At 48.6% G+C, this 20,344-nt stretch overlaps 1 protein-coding gene across 1 annotated transcript in view; it reads right to left on the bottom strand.

The window, feature by feature from the left end:
* Nucleotides 1-20,344, bottom strand: part of LOC144732108 (uncharacterized) — a 365,998-nt gene that overhangs the window by 74,056 nt on the left and 271,598 nt on the right. The window contains exon 9 of the mRNA XM_078613382.1: nt 17,321-17,428. Within this exon, the coding sequence (XP_078469508.1) occupies nt 17,321-17,428 (108 nt within the window). The remainder of the gene's footprint in view (nt 1-17,320; nt 17,429-20,344) is intronic.

The following is a 20,344-nucleotide window of genomic DNA, read 5'->3' as shown; positions in this document are numbered from 1 at the left end:
GAGAGAATCGTCACGTGCGGACACACGGGCACCACACATTTGCTATAGGCGGCGCATCTGTTGCTAGGATGGGGGGCATTGGGCGTTGCGGTTGCTTGCGATTATGTTGCGGGTCAATAAACTAGAAGCCAACCCCGTCTGCAATTAAAGGCATGGCGACGGCCAGCAGTCATCATATGTGCAATAATTCGGTGATGCGGATTAAGAGACTGTTATTATTATTATTATGCTTATTTACCCACGAAAGCCTCATGGAGCATCATGACTCGTGTTCAGGGGCTGGTCCTGCCAAGTTTTCACAGGAAGGCGCACTATTCATTGCTACGCTAATCCCAAATTTAATTCCAAATTAGCGGGTAACGTATCGCAAATGGACAATTTGCCCCGTGGCGCCGGCACGCAACGGCCCTCCGCTTTCGAATGACGTCACGTGGGTCTGTTAGCGTCCACTGTTTCAACAGACAGCGCACGGTGTTGTTACCGTGAACGCACCCGCAGCAATAACCAGGGCGGCCGCTGGGTTCGAAGCATGAACCTTGGCAGAAAAACGGCGAACTTCTCTACCGGTTGGCAACGTAACAGCCCCATACTAAATGAGAATACTGAATTTCACCTAAATTTGTGTCATTTGATTTGCCTACAGTTTGTGCTCTCCATGTCATGTTCGGCAATCTGGCAGAGCATGTGTGTGTTGAACTTCTTTTTGCACCTCACGTAGCCCACCGCGCTAATCGGAGAGCAGCGCGTCCATCTGTGTTAGAGGGCATCCCTTGAGAGGAGATACCTCGGAACGGCTTGCGAGATGCCGTAGAGTGACCTCGTGGCCACACTGGAGGTGTGATGCACTCTTCTACTGATGTCTCAACCGGTCCTGGGGCCGCTGCCTACCCTCACCAACCCACAAATACCGGCGCGGTGAAGTATGGCGGTAATCAACCCCCACGACTGACTGACACGGCATGGGAAGGCCTTCATCCCAGCAATGGACTGCCCTGTACTGTTGTAGTGATACACTCAGAGACACTAGTTGTAGGAGGCACTCTATCTATTATCGCCTTCACAGGTACAAGGAGTAACTACACTATGGTCAGGACAGCTAACATGCTGCCTGACCAACAACGCCGAGGAGGTGAAGACGGTGACGTAGACTCCAGCAGCATGACGGTTCCACTCCAAACAACAGCCCCAAACCTTCGCTCGGAGTCCCTGCACCCAGCGTGGCCTCGCTCCGTCCTTGGCCACGTCCCCCTTCTAGAATCTACTAGAAGGTTCCTGGGCTTTACCTCACGTGCCCCCTCTGTCACCTTTCGCCCCACTTCCCTCTCTCCGGCTTATCACGTGAACTGCTATCAGACAGGGCTGCTACAACTGCAGATCCCCTTTCTCTGCCTGCAACCAGCGCTATGCGCCATAGTGACCCATTCCGTGTCACTACACTGTTGTTGGCAGTGACGTAGGATTCCCAAACCCATCACCCAACAAAAGTGCCAAAGGAAGTGGAAGAAAACGCACAACACACAGGGCTGCCCAGAGGGGGAGGCTTGAGGGGAAATTTGCCTCAGGCCTCACCTAAATAAGGGCCGCGTAACGGGCCTGTTCTTTTTTGTTGTTGCGAATAAATAACGCACTTATGTTACATTTCTTTGTACGTGTGTTGAATTTCTTCCGCACCGTACGTAGTCAACCATCATATTCGGAGGTGTGGGGGAAGGACAACACACTAAACACAAAAAGGCAGTTCCAAAGAAATGAGTTTTCAATCTAGATTTTCAAGTGCATAGCCCAAGTGGATTCCTCATATCGGAAGGAAGAGCGTTCCAGACGGCCGCAGAAGCGCATCTTGAAGCGCCGCATCATGCGGTGACCGTCGTTGTTTGATGGCCAGCCAAAAGCAGTTGCGAGAACGACCAGAGTTCGTGTGACGGTTTATGCTCCTTGACCAAGAGGCCGTGGCTGTTGGTCTTTGTCGAGAGGAGGATGAGTGCCTGAATTGTCAGTTTATTTTGGACAAAGGTGACCGTCTAATGGGGCACCCCCAAGTGGCAGAATCCCGCCCTGGGGCCTCCAGGCCTGAGCCTCCACGCACCCCTGGGTTGGCACTGACAACACAAAGAAAATGAACACAAACAAAAAATACACAAAGGCAGAGGCACATTTGTGCAGAAGGGCGGTGCGCTAATTATGTAGCCGGTTAAAAATTACAAGCGGCGCTTGCACGTTACTTTAATTTCCGGTTTGGTTTCAGTATATTCTCTCTCCCCCCCCCCCTCCCCGCTCTCTTCCCATCGTATTCCCCTCCCGTGAAAAAATGACGTTCCCGAACGCTGCCCTCTACGTGGGTAGGAGGAGGGCTGCGAGCCCAACCACCGTGACCTTCTCTTTTCTCCTGCCCCCTGGCCACCTGGCCTCGGGATCGTCGTCCGCTCGCTCTTTCTAAAAGGCTCTTGCAAAATAAATTTTATATTTTATATATTTGTATATGTCCGTAAAATAAAAATGCGAGGCGACAAAAGGGGGGGGGGGTAAAACGAGCCTCCGTTAAATCGTCCGCCGCAGCTGCAGCCCCGGTTGTGGCGCTCTGCGATTAGCGTCGTCGCTGCTCCGGAACGCCGCATTTCAATATAATATTTTTTATAACGAAATTATTATAATCCGCCAAAGTGGTGATGGCGCATTGTTGGTATTCCCGAGTCTGCAAAAACAAAGAGCCCCCCCCCCGCTCCACCTCCCCGTGTAGCCTGAACAGACTATTGGGGCAAGTGCTGTAATCGAGCGCCTATGAAGAGCGGCACGGGACACAAGGGGGGTGGGTGGCGAGCACCACGCCCGGCTGCCTTTGTCTCCCCAGTGGTGATGTTTACTACGCACTGCGCCACGTACTCATTTGAGGCTGAGTCGACGGGTGTGCACACACAACATATGCACGTGGCAAGCCCAGTTTGGTTTGTGGTATCCCCGTAGCGATTGGCTGAGTGAATGGCTGACTGAGTGAAGATAGTGCTCACACAGCTACCAGTAGACAATCATTTGTTCAAGTAGCTCATCCCTGTGATCATACTTCGTTATTTATTTGGACTTGTCTACCCAAGAAAGCCTCACTGAGTATCATGACTCATTTGTAGGAGGGCCCAGAGAGTGTTCATAGGAGGGAGCGATGCTTGCTGTACGTATATATATTCCAATTAATTAATTTGAGGGCAATTTTGGACAGTGATGCCAGCACTCAATGGCCTACTCTTGCGAACGAGGTCACATGATCTTTCACGTCCACCGTGAAAAGCAGACGGCGGCGCGTTATCGGCGGTTGACACACACCGTGGAATTAATCAGGGGGGCCCGCTGGATTCAAACCGCGAACCTCCACGGCAAACGACGGGCGCACGGCTCGCTGCTAGGCCACGGCACCGTCCAATATATCGGCATGACAAGGGATGAAAACTCTAAAGAATTACCACGGAGGAATTTTTATACTTTGCACTTAACCGTGCCGGTGTTCTATGAAACCTCTCTCCTTCAACTCGTTGAACCGTGCGTCACTGTTTTGCCTCGGAGGGAAACGTACGGCTGTCTGCAAGAGCAGATGCCGTGGCTGCTGCTGCTGCTGCTGCCGCATTTCTGCGTTGCAGCTGCCTTGCTGCTTCTGCTGCATTGCTGCGTTGCTGCTCCTGCGCTGTTTGCTGCTGCTGCTGCTCGTACATGCTCAAGCATCAGCAGAGCCTCGATACAGCTGCTTTCTGTCCCAGGCAACAAATCGATTCCCCTTGAAACCAACCTCCTGGAAATGTCAGGCTGGTGGCTTTTTGGGCTGAGGCACCTTACACGCACGTTCTCTCTTGAGAGAGAGAGAGAGAGAACACGCAGCATACACATATGCGGGTTGCAGTAAAATAAATAAATAAGGTCAACAATTACGTCCCATGAAGTTAACCCACCGTACATACGAATATGCACGCAAAGCTGCAAGTAATAGGGGGCAGTGACAGAAGATGGACGGGGAAATTAGAATATGGCTCTCACTCAAAACGTGGCGCACGGCGGGGCTTTGAGGCGGTAACTCTTCAGCGGCGCGGTGTTGCCGTGTGCGCAAATGTCAAACGGGCGAGGATACGGACGCGATAGGTTTGAGACACGATGCGAATCACCAAGCATGCCGCTTGAAATAAATACAAGCTATCAAGCCACTCCATCGAGGGATGCTCTGTGTGTTTTTTTGTTTATTCAATTAAAAAAAACTATATATAGATATATTTGGTGATACTGCGATGGCAGTGGTGCATAAATAATAAAACAAACTCGAAAGGCCGCGTGTCTGGCAACAGGCCGTTCTTCATAGCCCATGGATCATGCTACGTGCTTTATCTACGTGCTATGAGGCAGGTCCATTGCCGAAAACATCACCCATTATACATTCATTTGCTCTTAAGGCCGCAGTGTTATTGACGAATGTGTTGAGTATGTTTTTTTTAAAGGTGATTTGAACACGCGGAGAAAAATTGGGCGCGGAGACACACAGACGCACGCACATTTGTGCACGTGATTCAGGAGCGTCAGGCTACTCGCATTAGGCCGTGCGCTCATGGCACCGGGATGCACCTAAACAGAAAGCAATCTAAAAAATGCATTACGCTTTATATGATAATATTTTAATGAACAAACCTTAAGCCGAAAAACCATACAGATGTGGGCATTTGCGTTGCAAAGCTGTGCCGTACGTTTTGTTGCAATCGATTTCGGGAACTTTGCAATTTCGTGAAAATGTAAGCATCGTCCTATCACAGACAGATGGATAAATATGTCATGGTTAGAGCAATGCATATCCGTTTGGCTCCCTTCAGCGGTTCAAATCATTATTTTCAGTCGCTAACTGTCGTCAATAAACAAAACAATTAGTGCATTGCACTACCGGATTTCCACATCCACCTGTTTTAAGCACACAAACACTGGACTGACCATAACCACTTGGGTCTCATCAGCAAAATCAGGATTGCCAATAACACATTCCTGCGGAGGGAGCTGGTAGGAACGTTGGGTTGCTCGATCAATGGCCAGGGTCAACGGCGGCGTGGTGTATTCCGCAAATATGGCCGACTGTGAGGGTGGGCACAAGCCGGCGTGAGTAGGTTAAACATTGAGTTTTATAAGGGCACCACGGAGTGACCAGCCCCTCGCCACCCAGCCCCACCCCTCCCACCCCCCACCCAGCCCCACCCTCCCCACCCAGCCCCTCTCCACCCTCTCCACCCAGCCCCTCCCCACCCTCCCCTCCCCACCCAGCCCCACCCTCCCCACCCAGCCCCTCCCCACCCTCCCACCCCCCACCCAGCCCCACCCTCCCCACCCAGCCCCTCCCCACTCAGCACCTTCCCACCCAGCCCCTCCCCACCCTCCCCTCCCCACCCAGCCCCACCCCTCCCATTTTTGGATGCATGACGGACGGACGGACACAATAATCCATTATGGACTAGTGTAACCGGGAGGTTCCTACCAGTAAAATACTCCTGGTCTACCAGCTGTTACTAATTTGCGTGTAAATAGAGAACGGAGGGTTTACATGTTTCACTATTACCCACGGTACTCCACTCTAAAGCAATATACTTCAACTCAGAGGTTTCATCTTCACGCACCGTGAACCTTTCTCTCCTTACAAATTCACCTCCACCATCCATCTCTATTTGTTGCAGAGACAACCCAAGTGCCAAGAATGACTTCCCGTCCACGCCGTCATCCGGCGGAACAGGAGCAAGAGGTAGAGGGATGTGGTTCACCGGTTAGCACGCTTGCGCGGTGAACTTGGCAAACCGAGTTAGATGCCCGCCACGGCTCACGTCAAGAGATGTCAGAACCAATCCTGACCACCCCCCCTCTACCACCACCCCACCAACCAACCCACACTGACCGTCGTCGTGAAGTGTGGTGGTAAAAAAACAAACAAGCGACAGAGCGCGTGGTACAGGCCCTTCCTTCAGCACTGGATTCACAATGGGTGGATTTCTTTTTCTCGCTCACACATATATAAACATAAAACAAGCGGTGTCAATGCGGCAATTGTTCTCGGAGCCTAACAAGGCTGACTTGACCTGCTTCTGTGTCACTCCAGTGAGCATCCTCCACTTCTGTCAAGTCACCAACTTTTATCTGCGAGCGAAGGCAAACCGACTCTCTTCGGTCGTCGGCTGCCGCGCATTTGTTGAGCAACCTGCCTGAATTCGCACCTTCCCAAAGCCCCGCGGAAGATAGAAAGTCCTCGCCGCCCGTATGCCCAACCTCCATATGACGACGTGAGGGCGATAAGGGATAGAACGGTGCCCCCATTGGGAGCGGTGTAAAAATAATACCGCAGAGGTTTGTTTTTTGGGTTAAGATCGCATAAATACATAAAAGTGTCGTCAAACCCGCCGCCACCACCCGACGCAGCCAATTCGTAAGGTTTGTCACGTGAACAAAACATGTCTATTCGTGACTAGTACAGCACGCCGCTGTGTTGGAGAGTAAACCCAAAGGATTTACAATTCGAGTACGACGTTTCGCCGGTAATTACAACCAGCCTCATCAGGCGACACCCCCTCTGGATAATATTGGTCGCGATACCCTATGTGTAAAAATAAAGAGTTAAAGGCACAGCCCCGCAATTTGCTTGCTCGGGTCACTGCTGGCGGAAAGCCCTCCAGCACAGGGAAGCAAAGCAGAGCTCCTCAAGAGAGAACTTTAGTCTAAACCCATCCACTTTGGCCAGACATCTTGGAAGAGGTGGGAGTTACTCCACCGTATGTAACCTACTGATCGAATAACTCTGCTGTGCGCACATATAACTGCTCGATTGACAGAGATGGGGGGGGGGGGAGGATTTAAACAATAACTTGACCCATTGTTTAATTTCCTGGACCGGGAGGTGGGAATGGAACCGGTGAGCTCTGGATAAAATGTCCCGGGTGCTGACCGTTTGTATCACATTGCAGCATCCCAAGGGCAGTATGCTGCCTTGAATAAAATATGAATATGCGCACACACACATCAACACATTTACATAAACGTATTTATATCCACGTAAATATATTGACTCCAACGTATATAGACGTTGTAGTGGTGCGGAGAATGATACACTGGCTTAATCAAACAACAAGACAATAACAAACATGCCCTGCATAGCTTCATTAGTGTGTTGAGGTTAACGCTGTTGGTGAAGACCTATTCAGGATGGGGGAGGAGGGGTGAAGCTAGAATCACCGCCAGCCACCTTTGTTGATGCTTACACAGTGCATCAGGCACCAAAGTATGATTAAGTCAAGTTTCAAGTTTTCAAGTTTAATTTATTAGGTATAGCCCTGTGAGTCATTCGGCTCTTGAATCGGGTGCAACCGCAACAAACAAAAAAACAAAAACACGAACAAGAAAACATCTTAAAGTGACTATGTGCAAACAAAAAATCCAAGAAAAGACAGCAAAATATTGCAGAAAAAGCACCGTACACCAACACAGTGTGCAAAAATCCCAGTGGGATGCAAGTCAAACAACAACAACCACAAGACAACTTAGATTAAGGCCATCAGTCTAACTCTGTACTACAGTCGAGGATAGTATCTGATACCGCCATCCAATGGCGTTACCAATGGCCAGGAATTAAATTCTGGTCTTCAAACTTTCGTCACAGCAAGCGAACCACGACACGACAACGCAACGTGCACACGCCAGACAAACACAAACATCGCCGGTGTCGCCTTGAGCAGACTGTTGGGGAAAGTGCCGTTAGCGAGCAGCTGCGAACGCCGGCGCAGGACCCGAGGCCAACGCCACATCGCACCTAGGTATTCATTTAAGGCTGAGTCGACCTAGGGGAGCCCCAGGACTGGTTCAATTCCCGCTCGCTGTTATTGGTCGCGAGCGGGAATTGAACTCGGGTCGCCGGGTTGGTAGCGCGCGCGCTAACCACTATGCTGCTGCTACTGACACGCACACACGGACGGACGCACGCACATAAACACGCGCACACACAAACAAGTACAGGTAACGGATGGCACTGCTAGAAATAAACACGGGACCTTGGATTCCTGCATGTAACAATGGGCATAAGACAAAGCCGCACGCAGGGATACAAATACAGGGAGCTATTACTGTTCCCCATTTGCCGTAAGCCCTTACCAAGCTCCTCAACTTCTGCCATCCAATTATAGCATCAAATGGCCACAGAATACCCGGTGTATAATTTACATGCAGATTAGGGGCCGTATTATCGCGGAGCATGTTTCATTTCGGCGCAATACTTTCATGAACCTGGTGAACAATTACCCCTATATTCACCCCGCAGTTTTTTGATGCATCGCAATGCATTACCGCATATTTACGATAAACACACATTCGCATTCGGACTTTCGGCGTTTTAATGATTTGCCGCCCAATAAAGGGATTTTAACACACGGGGGTTCCTTGCCTCTCGCTCGTTATAACCTCGCTAACAGGCCTGTCCCACAGCGAGCTCACGGCACCCCCGCGAGCGGGCGAGCGGTCGACCTGCCGCCCGCACCACCAAACTCTTCCACCTCCTAACGGACCGTGGCGACTGATCCACGTTTGTTTTTCGGGTTAGGCCACGCGGTGACTTGAGACAAATAATATTTGTAATTGATTAACCCTCCACTACCCGGACGGGATTGTCACGTAAAATAAAACGTAATATTATGTTTTATTTTTATTATTTTATTACTTCCCTTCTACGTGACTTTACCGAAAGAACCAAGAAGATGAATCCCTGCAGTCACGAAAGCTTTAAATCGAAATTCAAAGACATCGTTATTATTTACACGTGGCCAAATGTAATTCATCAAATTCTGACCGATAACGCTTCAGACTCTCCACGAGTGGATCCAACAGATGACGACAATTCACTAAAACTGCTTTGAGCTGCGTCAAGATGATGAACCCAGAAGTTCAGCACGTTGCATAGGGTGACTTTTAAGTAGATTTTAAGTTACCATGGTTACTCTTTTCGCACGAACTTCACTCACTGATTCCTCCACCCACGTTGAGGTCCCTCAGTCTACCTCGCTCATGGGCGCCAAGGTGACGAGATGTTAACTACCTCGCCTGGTATGCAGGAGGTCATGGGTTCTATCCCGACCCTGACGCCTGCTGTATATTTGGAGTTTGCGTTTTCTCCCCGTGGGCATGTGTATTTTTCTCCGGGTGATGCGGTTTTTCTCTCCACGTTGAGAATCAACGTCACGCGTTCAGGGTATTTGGCTACAATAAATGTCCATGTGATGAGCCACTTCGTTGAGCTATCGTTTGTGGTCAGGTCGCTTCTCAACAAAGAGCTACACAGCTCAGTGGGCCTTAGCTGGTACAATAAAAGTAGATTAGTTTATAGTTTTAGCACTGTTTCATCTCATCCACCGTGACCCACCACCACGCTGCAGGTCACAACACTGCTCTCTCTGCTTCTTCCCTCCCGTCGTCTCTCTTCTCGAGTTCTGAGAACACTGCTCAAGTTAAGACACTTATCGACTCTTTTCTACCAAGAAAAGTCAAAGTGACTTCCTGTTCAAATGAGCATTGAGCCATTGGCGTTCATCTCCCGTTAACAGCAGCCCCTGCGCCAGTGGTGGAAATTCTACATTCCTATGGCAGGGGCGAGTCGATCAATAGAGCAACCACTGTTGACTTCCCCGCAAAGTGGTACTCACTTTATCGAGCCAGAGAGATGATGGGCTGATTCAATCCGCCAGAACCAGGATCTGAGCTCGCGACCCTGCCGACCGCGGGCCGCTTCGCTCCACCGCCGAGCCACGCGGCCAGACCTACGACACCTTCAACGGGCGCTGTCTGTCGCCGGCCTCCCGGTGTTACGGGCCTCCGGGCCCTCTGCTCAACAACCGACGCCTTGGGACACGGCGGCGGCGGCACGAGCAATCCTCCCCCGCCCTCCAGACCGCCCGCGGGCCACGCACATTACGCCGCTGCTGCTGCTGCTCGCGAGCGAGCGGTCCCCCTTGCGAAACAAAACCAAAAAAAAATCACTTCCCCTTCCCGGAGGCAATTAAAAACCCATCTGCACGGCACACGGGGGAGGAGAGCTCAGCATTTCAGGGGGTGCCCAAGGCCCCACCCCCCACCCCGTGTCGCCGTGTTGTCTCATCGTCCCCGCTCCACGCACAAACACGGTCGCACATCTGCCGGCAAACGGCTCGTTTCTGTCGCTCTTCTAGAAACGCAGCTGGGTGGCGGCACGGCGGTCAGCGCGAACCGTTCTCTCCTGGGAAGAATGCGAGTCGTGATTCCGGTCAAAAGGTCAACTCAGCCATGTTGTCAACACCTCTCCGGGGTCAACGAAACGACTACCCCACTTCTGCGGGGAGTCGACAGCGGTTGCTTTATAAGAGACCCATCTCCACCATGGGACAGTGGAATCGCCATCACTGGCTCACGGTGGTAAGGTCGAGAACGGTTATTGCCCAATATGCCAGCCAGATACTTATTTTGCTGATATTACGAGAGGTATGAAACAATTCTACCCAATCCCGCTCCTGCTCCCCACCCCAAAACGAATCGATGAATTGTCACAACTCGATTCAAGAACATTGTTTTCGTGAAAATTTTCCCCATTAAGGTGTTCTCATTTGCGGCACACTGGCATCTCATTGGCTTCGTCCGTTTTGTCGAAGTTTAGTTTGCTCCGTGAGCCAAAGGTAATGTTAGCATGCCATTTTGCCGAAAATGATCAACAATCGATTCCCACACGCGTGAATTCGACGCGGGTAGCACAAGCGCGAGTATCAACATCAATTGCTGACTCGGTGCATCATCACAAGGTTACGATAGGCCCGTGTTATGATGACGAATCTGGTCATTTTTGCACGTCATCGTATATCACTGCCGGCGCAGTCAGTTACTTTGAATTGTATTTTTTTTTACACACACGTGTTCTGGTGAATAACTGTTGAATGTCGAGGTGTGGGGGCTTTGACTCGGGCACATCGCGGCCTCTCTGCTCGAGACAAATGACGTTTAAAAAAAAAGTTTTTTTAAAACGGCTTCTTGGAGTGTGATGTCAATTCCCCAAACGGGAGGTTATCAAGACATTTGTAAGAAGCGAACTGGCGGACTCCAACGCGAAATGGCTCGGAGTTGACATCGTCGCCAGTCAACAGTGCACGCGGTCACAAATACCCCGTGCGTGCCAAACGTGCACGAACGTTTAGATCTACTTGTGCGCAGGACTGCGCATTCGTTAAGCCAGCGAACTCCGCCGAGCCCTCCCCGTGTTTCGTAAAGCGAACAATTATCCTAAAACCACCGCGCACGAATCGCACGCGGGCGTCTCCTCGTGACAAAAACAAAAAAACCCACCAGACGTGGTGGGAGTCTTTTAACGGCCACAATAATCGGAAAGCGCATTTCTGACTTCCTCGCCCGCGGTGTTTTACAACAGCCGAGCGCAGCTGCGTCACGGCGCACACGGTCGCAGCGGCGGCGGCATCCGCACAAACAAACGGGAGCGGGACGCGGCCACCGAGCCTCGCTTCAAGTCGATCAGTGGGCGTCACGCGCGGGGAAACGTCGGGTTACTAACCGCCGGTTGCGTATATCTCTCTCGTGTTCAGCCAACAATTAGTTGGAGAATCGTCTGCTGGCGCGAATGCTGCCACAGTGCCGTGGTAGCGGTCGTGTCAATTTTCCATCAAGAAGTTGGGTCGCCCGGTACGATTTTGTTTCCCGTCGCCGCAGTTTAAACGATGGCGCAAATATTTCATATCCCCACCCCCCCTCTTCCAACGCCTCTGTCCACCCAGCAGTGCAAAAGGGTTCACCGCAGTTCGTTGATCGGCAAGGTCACGTGTGGGCAGGGTAATGTGTGGGTACTGACACCTCTTCAAAGGTATCCGGAAGAGTAGGCCAAACGGCCTTTCTTATTAATTTATACAAACGGTAAAAGGTAAGGCGCTGAAATTGCTGCTCACGTGACTGTTGGCGGAAGGGCCTCCAGTCGAGGGAGCTGCAGACAGTCCCTCGGAAGGATATTTTTGGCCTACTCTTCCATGCCAGAGGTGGGAGTACCCACACTTTACCCTACCACACGCGACGTGCCGAACGACTAACTGTGGTTGTACCTGTTGCCACTTCTGGGTGGACAGAAAAATGATTTCAACTGCCACTCCAGGGGATCGAATCCGCGACCTCTGAACTGCAACTCCAGCATGATGATAACCATTAGACTGCTGCGGAAGCATCCATTTATTTACGTCTTGCCCACACTTTTCCAAGGCAGCACACAATATATATATACGTTTATTTGGTATACTCCCTTAAAAAATTAATTGGTCAAACATTCAATTGCAGGACCCTTGGCAAAAAGGAGTCTTTGAATTTCAGTGACCTTTTTTTTCTGGATACTTAAACAATAAATACCACGACTGGTGTTATAATGATTTATTTAGTGAACACATTCCAGTAACCTAAACATTCATGTTTTTTTTGTATAAATCTTCCACCAACACCAAAGACAAAGGTCCCTGGTATAGCCTTAACAAACTGTTGGGGCAAGTGCAGTTAGCGAGCACCTATGAAGGGTGGGTAGCCATCACCTCTGAATATAGCACGGTTGGCTACGTACGGTGTGAAAGAAGTTCAACGAATGTACATAAATACCACGCCCAGCCGTCTTTAACTCCCCAGTGGCGATGTTTACACATTGCACGAGGTACTCTTTGCAAGCTGAATCGACTTAAGGGAGGCTCAGGACGGGTTCAGATAATCGTCACTGGTGTTGGCCGTGATTGATTGGTAATCTAACTCGGGTCTCCGGGTTCGTAGCGCAGTGCGCTAATCGCTGCGCCACCGCTCCCCAACACCACCACCGCATATAGATAAGCGTATGTGTTTCAAAACCCCAGGCTATCCAAGGTCAGCACCATAGCCTTGTTATAACACATTGGGAGCTGCACTTTACATTCTTAGAACATTCTCAACAGTATTCCACACTGTTTAGCATTGCTTTAGCGAACCTGTCAATGATACCGTGTTTTTTGTTATGAAACATGAAGGTATGTAATCGAGCAGCTATTACTTACAAAGCTGCACCTAAAAAATGCGGCGATTTTTTTTTCTTTCACAAAATGAACAGTCCCGTGATAATCGCACTTTTGGGCCCATTTTTTTTTTGCCAATCAATGAACATCCTTCCACAAGATACTTGAATACCAAAGGCAGAGTGCAATATTGCGCTCAAGAATGGAGCAGAATTTATCACACAAATGTATGCGCATTATTTATAGAAGGGGAATTTGAATTCCTCCGCAACTGGAAATCAGATTCGCTACACCGTAGCATCCTTGGACTTTTGGAAAATGACGTGTCAAGTAATGACAAATGAACTCTTTAAGGATTTGATTAGAAGCGGCAGGAAGATAACTTACGGCTGTATCTCAAAACTGCCTCGTGCCCTTCAAAAGGCAGAGGCGACGCTCGCAAAAAAGCCACCAAATAATACACGGCGCTTTCAGCCGGGGCATTGTTCGTTAGACAAAGCGGGGGGCTCATATGCTCGTGTCGCGACGACGTGGCGAGCGAGAACGGGGGCAGCTTTGACAATGACAACCCTTGCCGTGGCTCGCGGCGGAAAGAAATAAAGGGGCGGAAAATAGGAACACTTCATGAAGTTCATTTGAACAAAAGAATCTCTGCGTCAGGGAAGCGGGGAGCGACGCGAGCGCTGATGAAGAGATGGGTGCTTCCGTGTGTTCTAAATTGCGAGGCAAAAAAGCTTCCTTCGTGAGCTACGTTATAATTATACTGGTTGGAACCTCCTGGTTAGACCAGCCCACAGGGGATTATTGTGTCCGTCCGTCCGTCGTGCAGGGAGGGGCTGGGTGGGGAGGGGCTGGGTGGGGAGGGTGAGATCTAATTTTAACGAGTAGGCTTTCGCGACAAATATTATGCAAAAGAGGTTTTTTTTGGGGTTAGATTGCGTACAAATCTGGCTGTAGCCTTATGAAGCTATTTGTAATTACTAGCGAAACGTCGTACTCAGATTGTAAATGCTGTGGATTTGCTCTCCAACACATGGGTATGCTGTACTAGTAACGAATTGGCATGTTCTGTTAACATGACAAACCTTACTGATTAGCAGTGGCGGGTGGTGGCGGGTTTAACGACACATTTATATATTTACGTGATCTAACCCAAAAAAACCTGCATCATGGATATGTAATGTTGTATAAGTGACTGGCCCCCACATGCATTTAGAATGACAATCAGGGGCATTGGTTTAGGACCATGAGGAACCCCTGATGAAGACTGCAGCATCTGTCCTGAACACCACCCAGCAATGACATTTTCTGGGAAAAAATAAAAAATAATTGTCGGAGGTGGAGCCTTCTGCTTCCGTTTGCACTCAGTCGGAGCGTCTTATTGCGACTTTCAAGCCGTGTCTGGAACCAGGTTCAGATGCAGGGCTGTACGTTTTAAGTGTGCGCGCGTGTGTGTGTGTGTCTGTGTGCACGTACAGTAGCGCAGTGGTCACCGCACTGCGCTACCGATTTGGAAACCGAAGTTTGATTTCCTGGTCGAGGATAAAATCAAGAGGCGAGCAATATCTGAGAGCAGTTTAGGGACTTGAGTACGTGGTACGGGACGTGAATAACAATGAGCACGGTTGGCTACGCAAGGTGCGAAAGAAGTTCATCGTAACTGCATACGTACACGTCAGAGCTGGAAAGGCAAAGGTGGCCAGGCTTGACGCCCCCGAAGGCTGCCTCTTAGGCTGCACGGAGCGTGATTTACTCCGAAAATGCCAGCACATTATCCACTCTTCTCTCCTTGTGTGATTTTCGGAGGCAGTGTTTTTTTTTCGAGCCGTCAAACCGCATGGCGGGTTTGACCGGGGGAACCAAGAGGTGGCTGTGGCGACAGTCCGACTCTGTTGCCTCTGTGGGACAGCCGGATAATTCGACCGTGGGCCCTATTTTAAAACGATAAGGCAGCAAGGGATGGATACTGTTGTTTGCGATGAAAAAGAAAATATGAAATCTGTACTTCCTAAGAAAAAGTGCTGCGTTGCCAAAACTGACGTATTTTCACTATATTGTGTATTGTGTCCCTATTCATTTATTGCTTTATATCTATATGCTGCGTATGGACAGAGACACGGCAATATATTATATTTCTTGGCCAGTTTTTCCAATTTTCCCCCGAAGGGTAGCAGAAAAAAAGGAAAAAGTATACCCAAGGCAGTGTTTGAGCTATTTCAGACAAGAATCTATTTTGGAAAAATATATATACGAGCAAAAAAATAAGATAGATAGACAGATAGATAGATACCAATAATAACAACATTGAAAAAAAATCCCATTGCTCATCCGTACAAATGATGGGTGTTGCAGGATTGCTCAGGGAGCACCTACAAAGCTAAGCGTATGTTCCGCTGGAAATATCATCTCTTGAAAACTGGCATGACAACAGCAATAAATCCTGGCCATCTGAGCGACTATTAATCTGACAAATGCTAAACCAACCTTTATTTTTTATTTGGTTTATTACTTTAGTTTTATATATATATTTTTTATTTTTGTTATGGCTATTATGTTGCTTGAGGAATGGTGGAATTTGTGAGATGCGCGACGCAGGGGATGGGAGGGTTGGGCGTGAGAGGGGGGGGGGGTTAGGTGCAGGGGGGTGACAACGAAGGTTGGCTGGGTCAGATTGTGGAGGATTGAGCGGGGAGACAAATTCCCTTGAAAATTAAAAGGATGAATTGAAAATTGGATAAATTTAATATTTATCTTGATCCCTTATTTATAACCTGGTGGAGAGCATACTGAGATGGCATGTGTCTTTTTCCTTTTTTAATATGGATCAAGCAAACTAAATATATTAAAAAAAAACTCGCCCGTAGGTGCATGAAAATACGTAACAAAAAAAACAATAACTGGGGAGATATTTTGCACACCCAACCAAGAATTTTGAGATAAAATAAGACGAGTTCAACAACGTGTCGTGGTACACAATCCTACGAAAATACAATTATCAGAAAGCAGTTGTTCAATACGTAACATATTATTGATCGCGAAAACAATCACGGACCAATGAAAAAAAGAAACAAAATAAAAAATATATGGCATAGAGCTTCATTCTAGAATTGTGTTAAGAGGAGTGCTACATTCCTCTTTAAGAAATGAATCCAAAAGCATAATGCAATAGATAATTAAAACGTACATAGACACCATTTCGCATTGCAAGTAATGCACAATGATGCATTATTGAAAACATTTACTGGACATGGATCGTGGAAAAACCACAAATCACATTTTGTTCCTTGTTCACGAGAGAAATGGCCAAGAATTAAATCCATCCATGACCCTGAGCCCTTGATGTAAATTCCACGTTATCATGGGAAGGGCCCGGTCCTATAATGAGTAGCCCCTGTTGATTTCCCACAAAGTAGTTCACATATTACTGACCACATACATAGTATCACCTAAATCGCCTCCCCTGACATTGACTGGTGCCAGCAACCTTCGATCTGTGAGTCAAGCAATACTGAGGGCCAAAACTTTGCACCAATGTCCTCTTAATTTTAGATTTGAAGCTTTCGTGACTGCAAGGATTCATACTCATAGTTTTTTCGGTACAGTCACGTGACTTTACCGAAAAAACTACGAGTACCAATGTCCTCATTTGTTTCGTGTCGTTGCTTTGCCAACCTCAAGTCTTCATAACCAAACCACGGGTGAATCTTTCCACACTTTGCATTCATGCGCAAGTCAAGCTGCTACACACTGCGCGCACCTGATAGGTGGTATTCACAGGAAGCAGCACCACGGTCGAGGAGTCAGGCAGCTTCCGGAGCTTGAGAAACAGAGGATGACTAGAGCAGCGGTCATCCTTTGAGAACCGTAAAACCTCCACCACTGGGTGAGGATGGGGGGCATCATTTGAAATGACCTCTCGATGTGTCTTCAGTTCGTTCCTGAAGCCAGCCAGCACGTGGAGCGAAACGTCGGACATCGCGACAACAAACGACCCGCAAAATAACGTCGGAGCAGCCGTACGGCGCGACATGTGAAAAAGAAAATACGTGCGCAACGACGTTCAAAACGAGCGACAGGCCCCGTCGCTCATTCGCGCGTCGCCTCCCGTCCTGTCGCGGCCTGTGACCGCACAACCTCGTGACCGCACAACCTCGTGACCGCACAAGCTCGCGACGCCGTCTCTCGCTCAGAGGTCCGTGGGGCGTGCGTCCGAACCGCTGGCTACGGCTGACCGGCGACGCTCCCTCCAAGCGAGCGGCGCGAGAAAAAAAAAATAACGGAGGGCAGCTCTCGGGACTCACCGAGGACCGGCGCCGTCGTTCCGTCTGCGTGGACTTTTCCTCCGTCGCCGCGGCTCCCGGCTCCGACATTCCGTCTGGCCCCGCCACGCCGTCCGGCCTCAGACGAGCCTGGGGGTTGGGAGACAGCGGCGGCAGAGATAAGGCGCGCGCTTGCGCTGGGGTCGCGGCGCGGGAGAGCCGTCTCCCCCTTAATAGGATCTAGTTGTCGTAATAATATTATTCGGATGAATGCTGCCGCTGTGGTGGGATGGCTCGCACACCGAACTTCCCCTCCAGGGGGTCGCCGGTTCGATTCGATCGCCGAGCGCCGGAGTTGAAACGACGGTGCGAGTTTCTCGAAACCACCTCCCGCCGCCTCTGTCCACCCAGAGGTATGAACGAGGTTTGTCGATCGGCAGGTCGCAACGGGCGCCCGGGGTAAAGTGCCAAACCCTTCAAAAAACGTCTTGCCAGTGTGGAAGAGTAGGAAAAAATACCCTCGAGAGGGGCTCTGTAGAGCGCCATCTCGTGAGGATCCATTGCCAGCAGTGGCGTATGAAGAAGGAATTACAGAAGGGGAGTGGTGGAGCAGTGGTTCGCGCGCCCGCATATGATCCTTGGTGACCTGAGCTCGATTCCTGAACATGGCTGGCATCAGTAGTGAGCGATATCTGGACCTGGTCCAGGGCCTCCTTACCATTCATTATTTGGCGATCGTGCGTTCGACGTGGTACACAAGCACATTGGACAACAACAACAACAACAAAACAACTCGACCAAATCAACAATAACACTGTGAACGTAAAGGGAGAAAAATATATAATAGGCAACGTTTCGGGCAACTGCCCTTCATCATAGCACACAACTAGAGAAGCCAGAGGGCTAGAGCGTATATGAGCTGCAGACTGCGCACTTGACACGATGGGCTCTGATAAGAATTGAATTTTAAATATGGGATTCCGATGACCATCGTTTTTTTTTTAATTGGCATATGAATAGCTTCACGAATAGTAGCTATTGAGCTTCCCACCGAAACTGATCTTGTACGAAGCACAATCCGACATCCACACATGACCGGACGCACAGAATGGAGGGGAGGGAGGTGGCCTTTGTCCAGCAGTAGGTTTACAAAGGGGCTGGAAAGAGTTTGGTTAATTTTATTTTGTTACACGTACGATCGCCTTTAGCCAGTTGCCTGGCTATCTTACAAGGGAGTTCCACGGGTGTTGTGTGAGCACAGCAGCAGCAAAAAAAAAGTTTAAAAAACATCGACATTGCAGGAGGGTGCTGAAGAAAATATTACACAACTCAAAAAGCTATAGGGAATTTAACGGTCGTAAAACCGGATCATCGGGAGAAAAAACAAACGGTGCGACATAGTGCGACAGCGAAATGGTGGCGGAAAAAAAGTTAGGTGCGGTTGGAAGTAAGCTCTATGTTTTAGTTTAACGGAGACGTAAAGTTACACAGACATTAAATGTTATACTATATTCAAGGACATATGTTTCAGCCATCCTTAAACAGATATATAATGATGATTAACCGTGGGCATACATCTTTGTTTTGGCTTATACTACTCACAAGAGATTTGGTGAATTGTCACGATTTAGGATTGCGAAAAATGTACGACGGAATTTGGCGTAAATGTGCAGGCACGCTCATGAAATTTTACAAAAAATGTACAACAAAAATCCCTCAACGCATTTGTCCTGACTTATTTCAAGGCCACAGTGTTCTTGACGAACGTGTTGAGTTTGTGTTGTTAATCACCAGATAATTAGTTTAATTATGAACCGTAATGAAGCTTCGATACGTCCAACACAGACACAAGCACAGATACACAAAACGCATTGCCTTCAGTTATCAATACGTCATGAAATTCGCTCTTTTAATGAGGTCACTATATTTTAAGACATATATACATGACTGCAAATGTTGAAATCGTATAATCTCTTCACAACGTTTTAGACCAATGCTCCTATAAATACATTGCACAGTTTGCTGAATCTTTGTTCGATGTGCGTGCGCAGTGAAGTCAGCTCACACCAACTATAAAATCAGCTATTGTGAACAACCTGGACAGGCAGGAAGAAATAAACATTGAGAGTGTGAGATATTGTATTTTTTTTCTTTCATATTAAAAACAAATAACAATGTATGTTATAGGGTAAGGCACATGATATTGGGTAGGCATGTGTATGACTTTATTTCATGGTAATTTTTTTGCCAAACCTTTCCCCTTAGGGGCCTGACGGGAAGGCTGTTGTATAATCAGATTCTCCAAGGTCTCTTGCTGCAAATATTGCCAGTTTTCTACCACGTGCGCGTTTGTCGGCACGCACTGCATATAGATAATATCATCCACGTTAATACGATTCCAGACACTATGCTCGCTATGAAAGTGACCCAGTCTATGAGCATTGAGAAATATTGATGAGCCCTAGGAATCTTTCAATTTAAAGCTGTCGTGACTGCAGGGATTCATCTTCTTGGTTCTTTCGGTAAAGTCACGTAGAAGGGAAATAATAAAACAATACAAATAAAACATAATAAAATCATTCTCACGACGTTTCGGCCACAACGCAAGCAGCCGTCCTCAGGTGGAGAACAGGTCTGTCGAGAAGACAGAGTCTGAATGACACACCCCAGGCTTGGAGCGACTATTTAAGCTGGGATGGAGGGGGGGAAGAGCGCCTTGACAAAATAATTTGTGGCCGAAACGTCGTGAGAATTATTTTATTATGTAAAAATTTTTATTATTTTAATATTTCCATTCTACGTGACTTTACCGAAAGAACCAAGAAGATGAAGCCCTAGGAATCGTGAAGGTATACGCCTGGCCGTTTGTGACACCTTGGGTTCAAACATCATCAACTTCAACAACCATGATCAATCCACTGCTGAATGAGGACCTCCCCTCCCCACCCTTCTCATCTCTCATTGAGTCGTGATGCAAAAATCCATCTATCACGTGCGCATCGTGAGTTCATTTCGAAACTCCATCTCCGTTGTGGACGTGAAACCTTGGGCGTTTTCCCTTCTTCG

Source organism: Lampetra planeri, chromosome 41 (genome assembly GCF_965212315.1).
Source record: "Lampetra planeri chromosome 41, kcLamPlan1.2.h2, whole genome shotgun sequence".
NCBI classification, from domain to species: Eukaryota; Metazoa; Chordata; class Hyperoartia; order Petromyzontiformes; family Petromyzontidae; genus Lampetra; species Lampetra planeri.
This window is presented reverse-complemented; position numbering and strand designations above follow the sequence as displayed.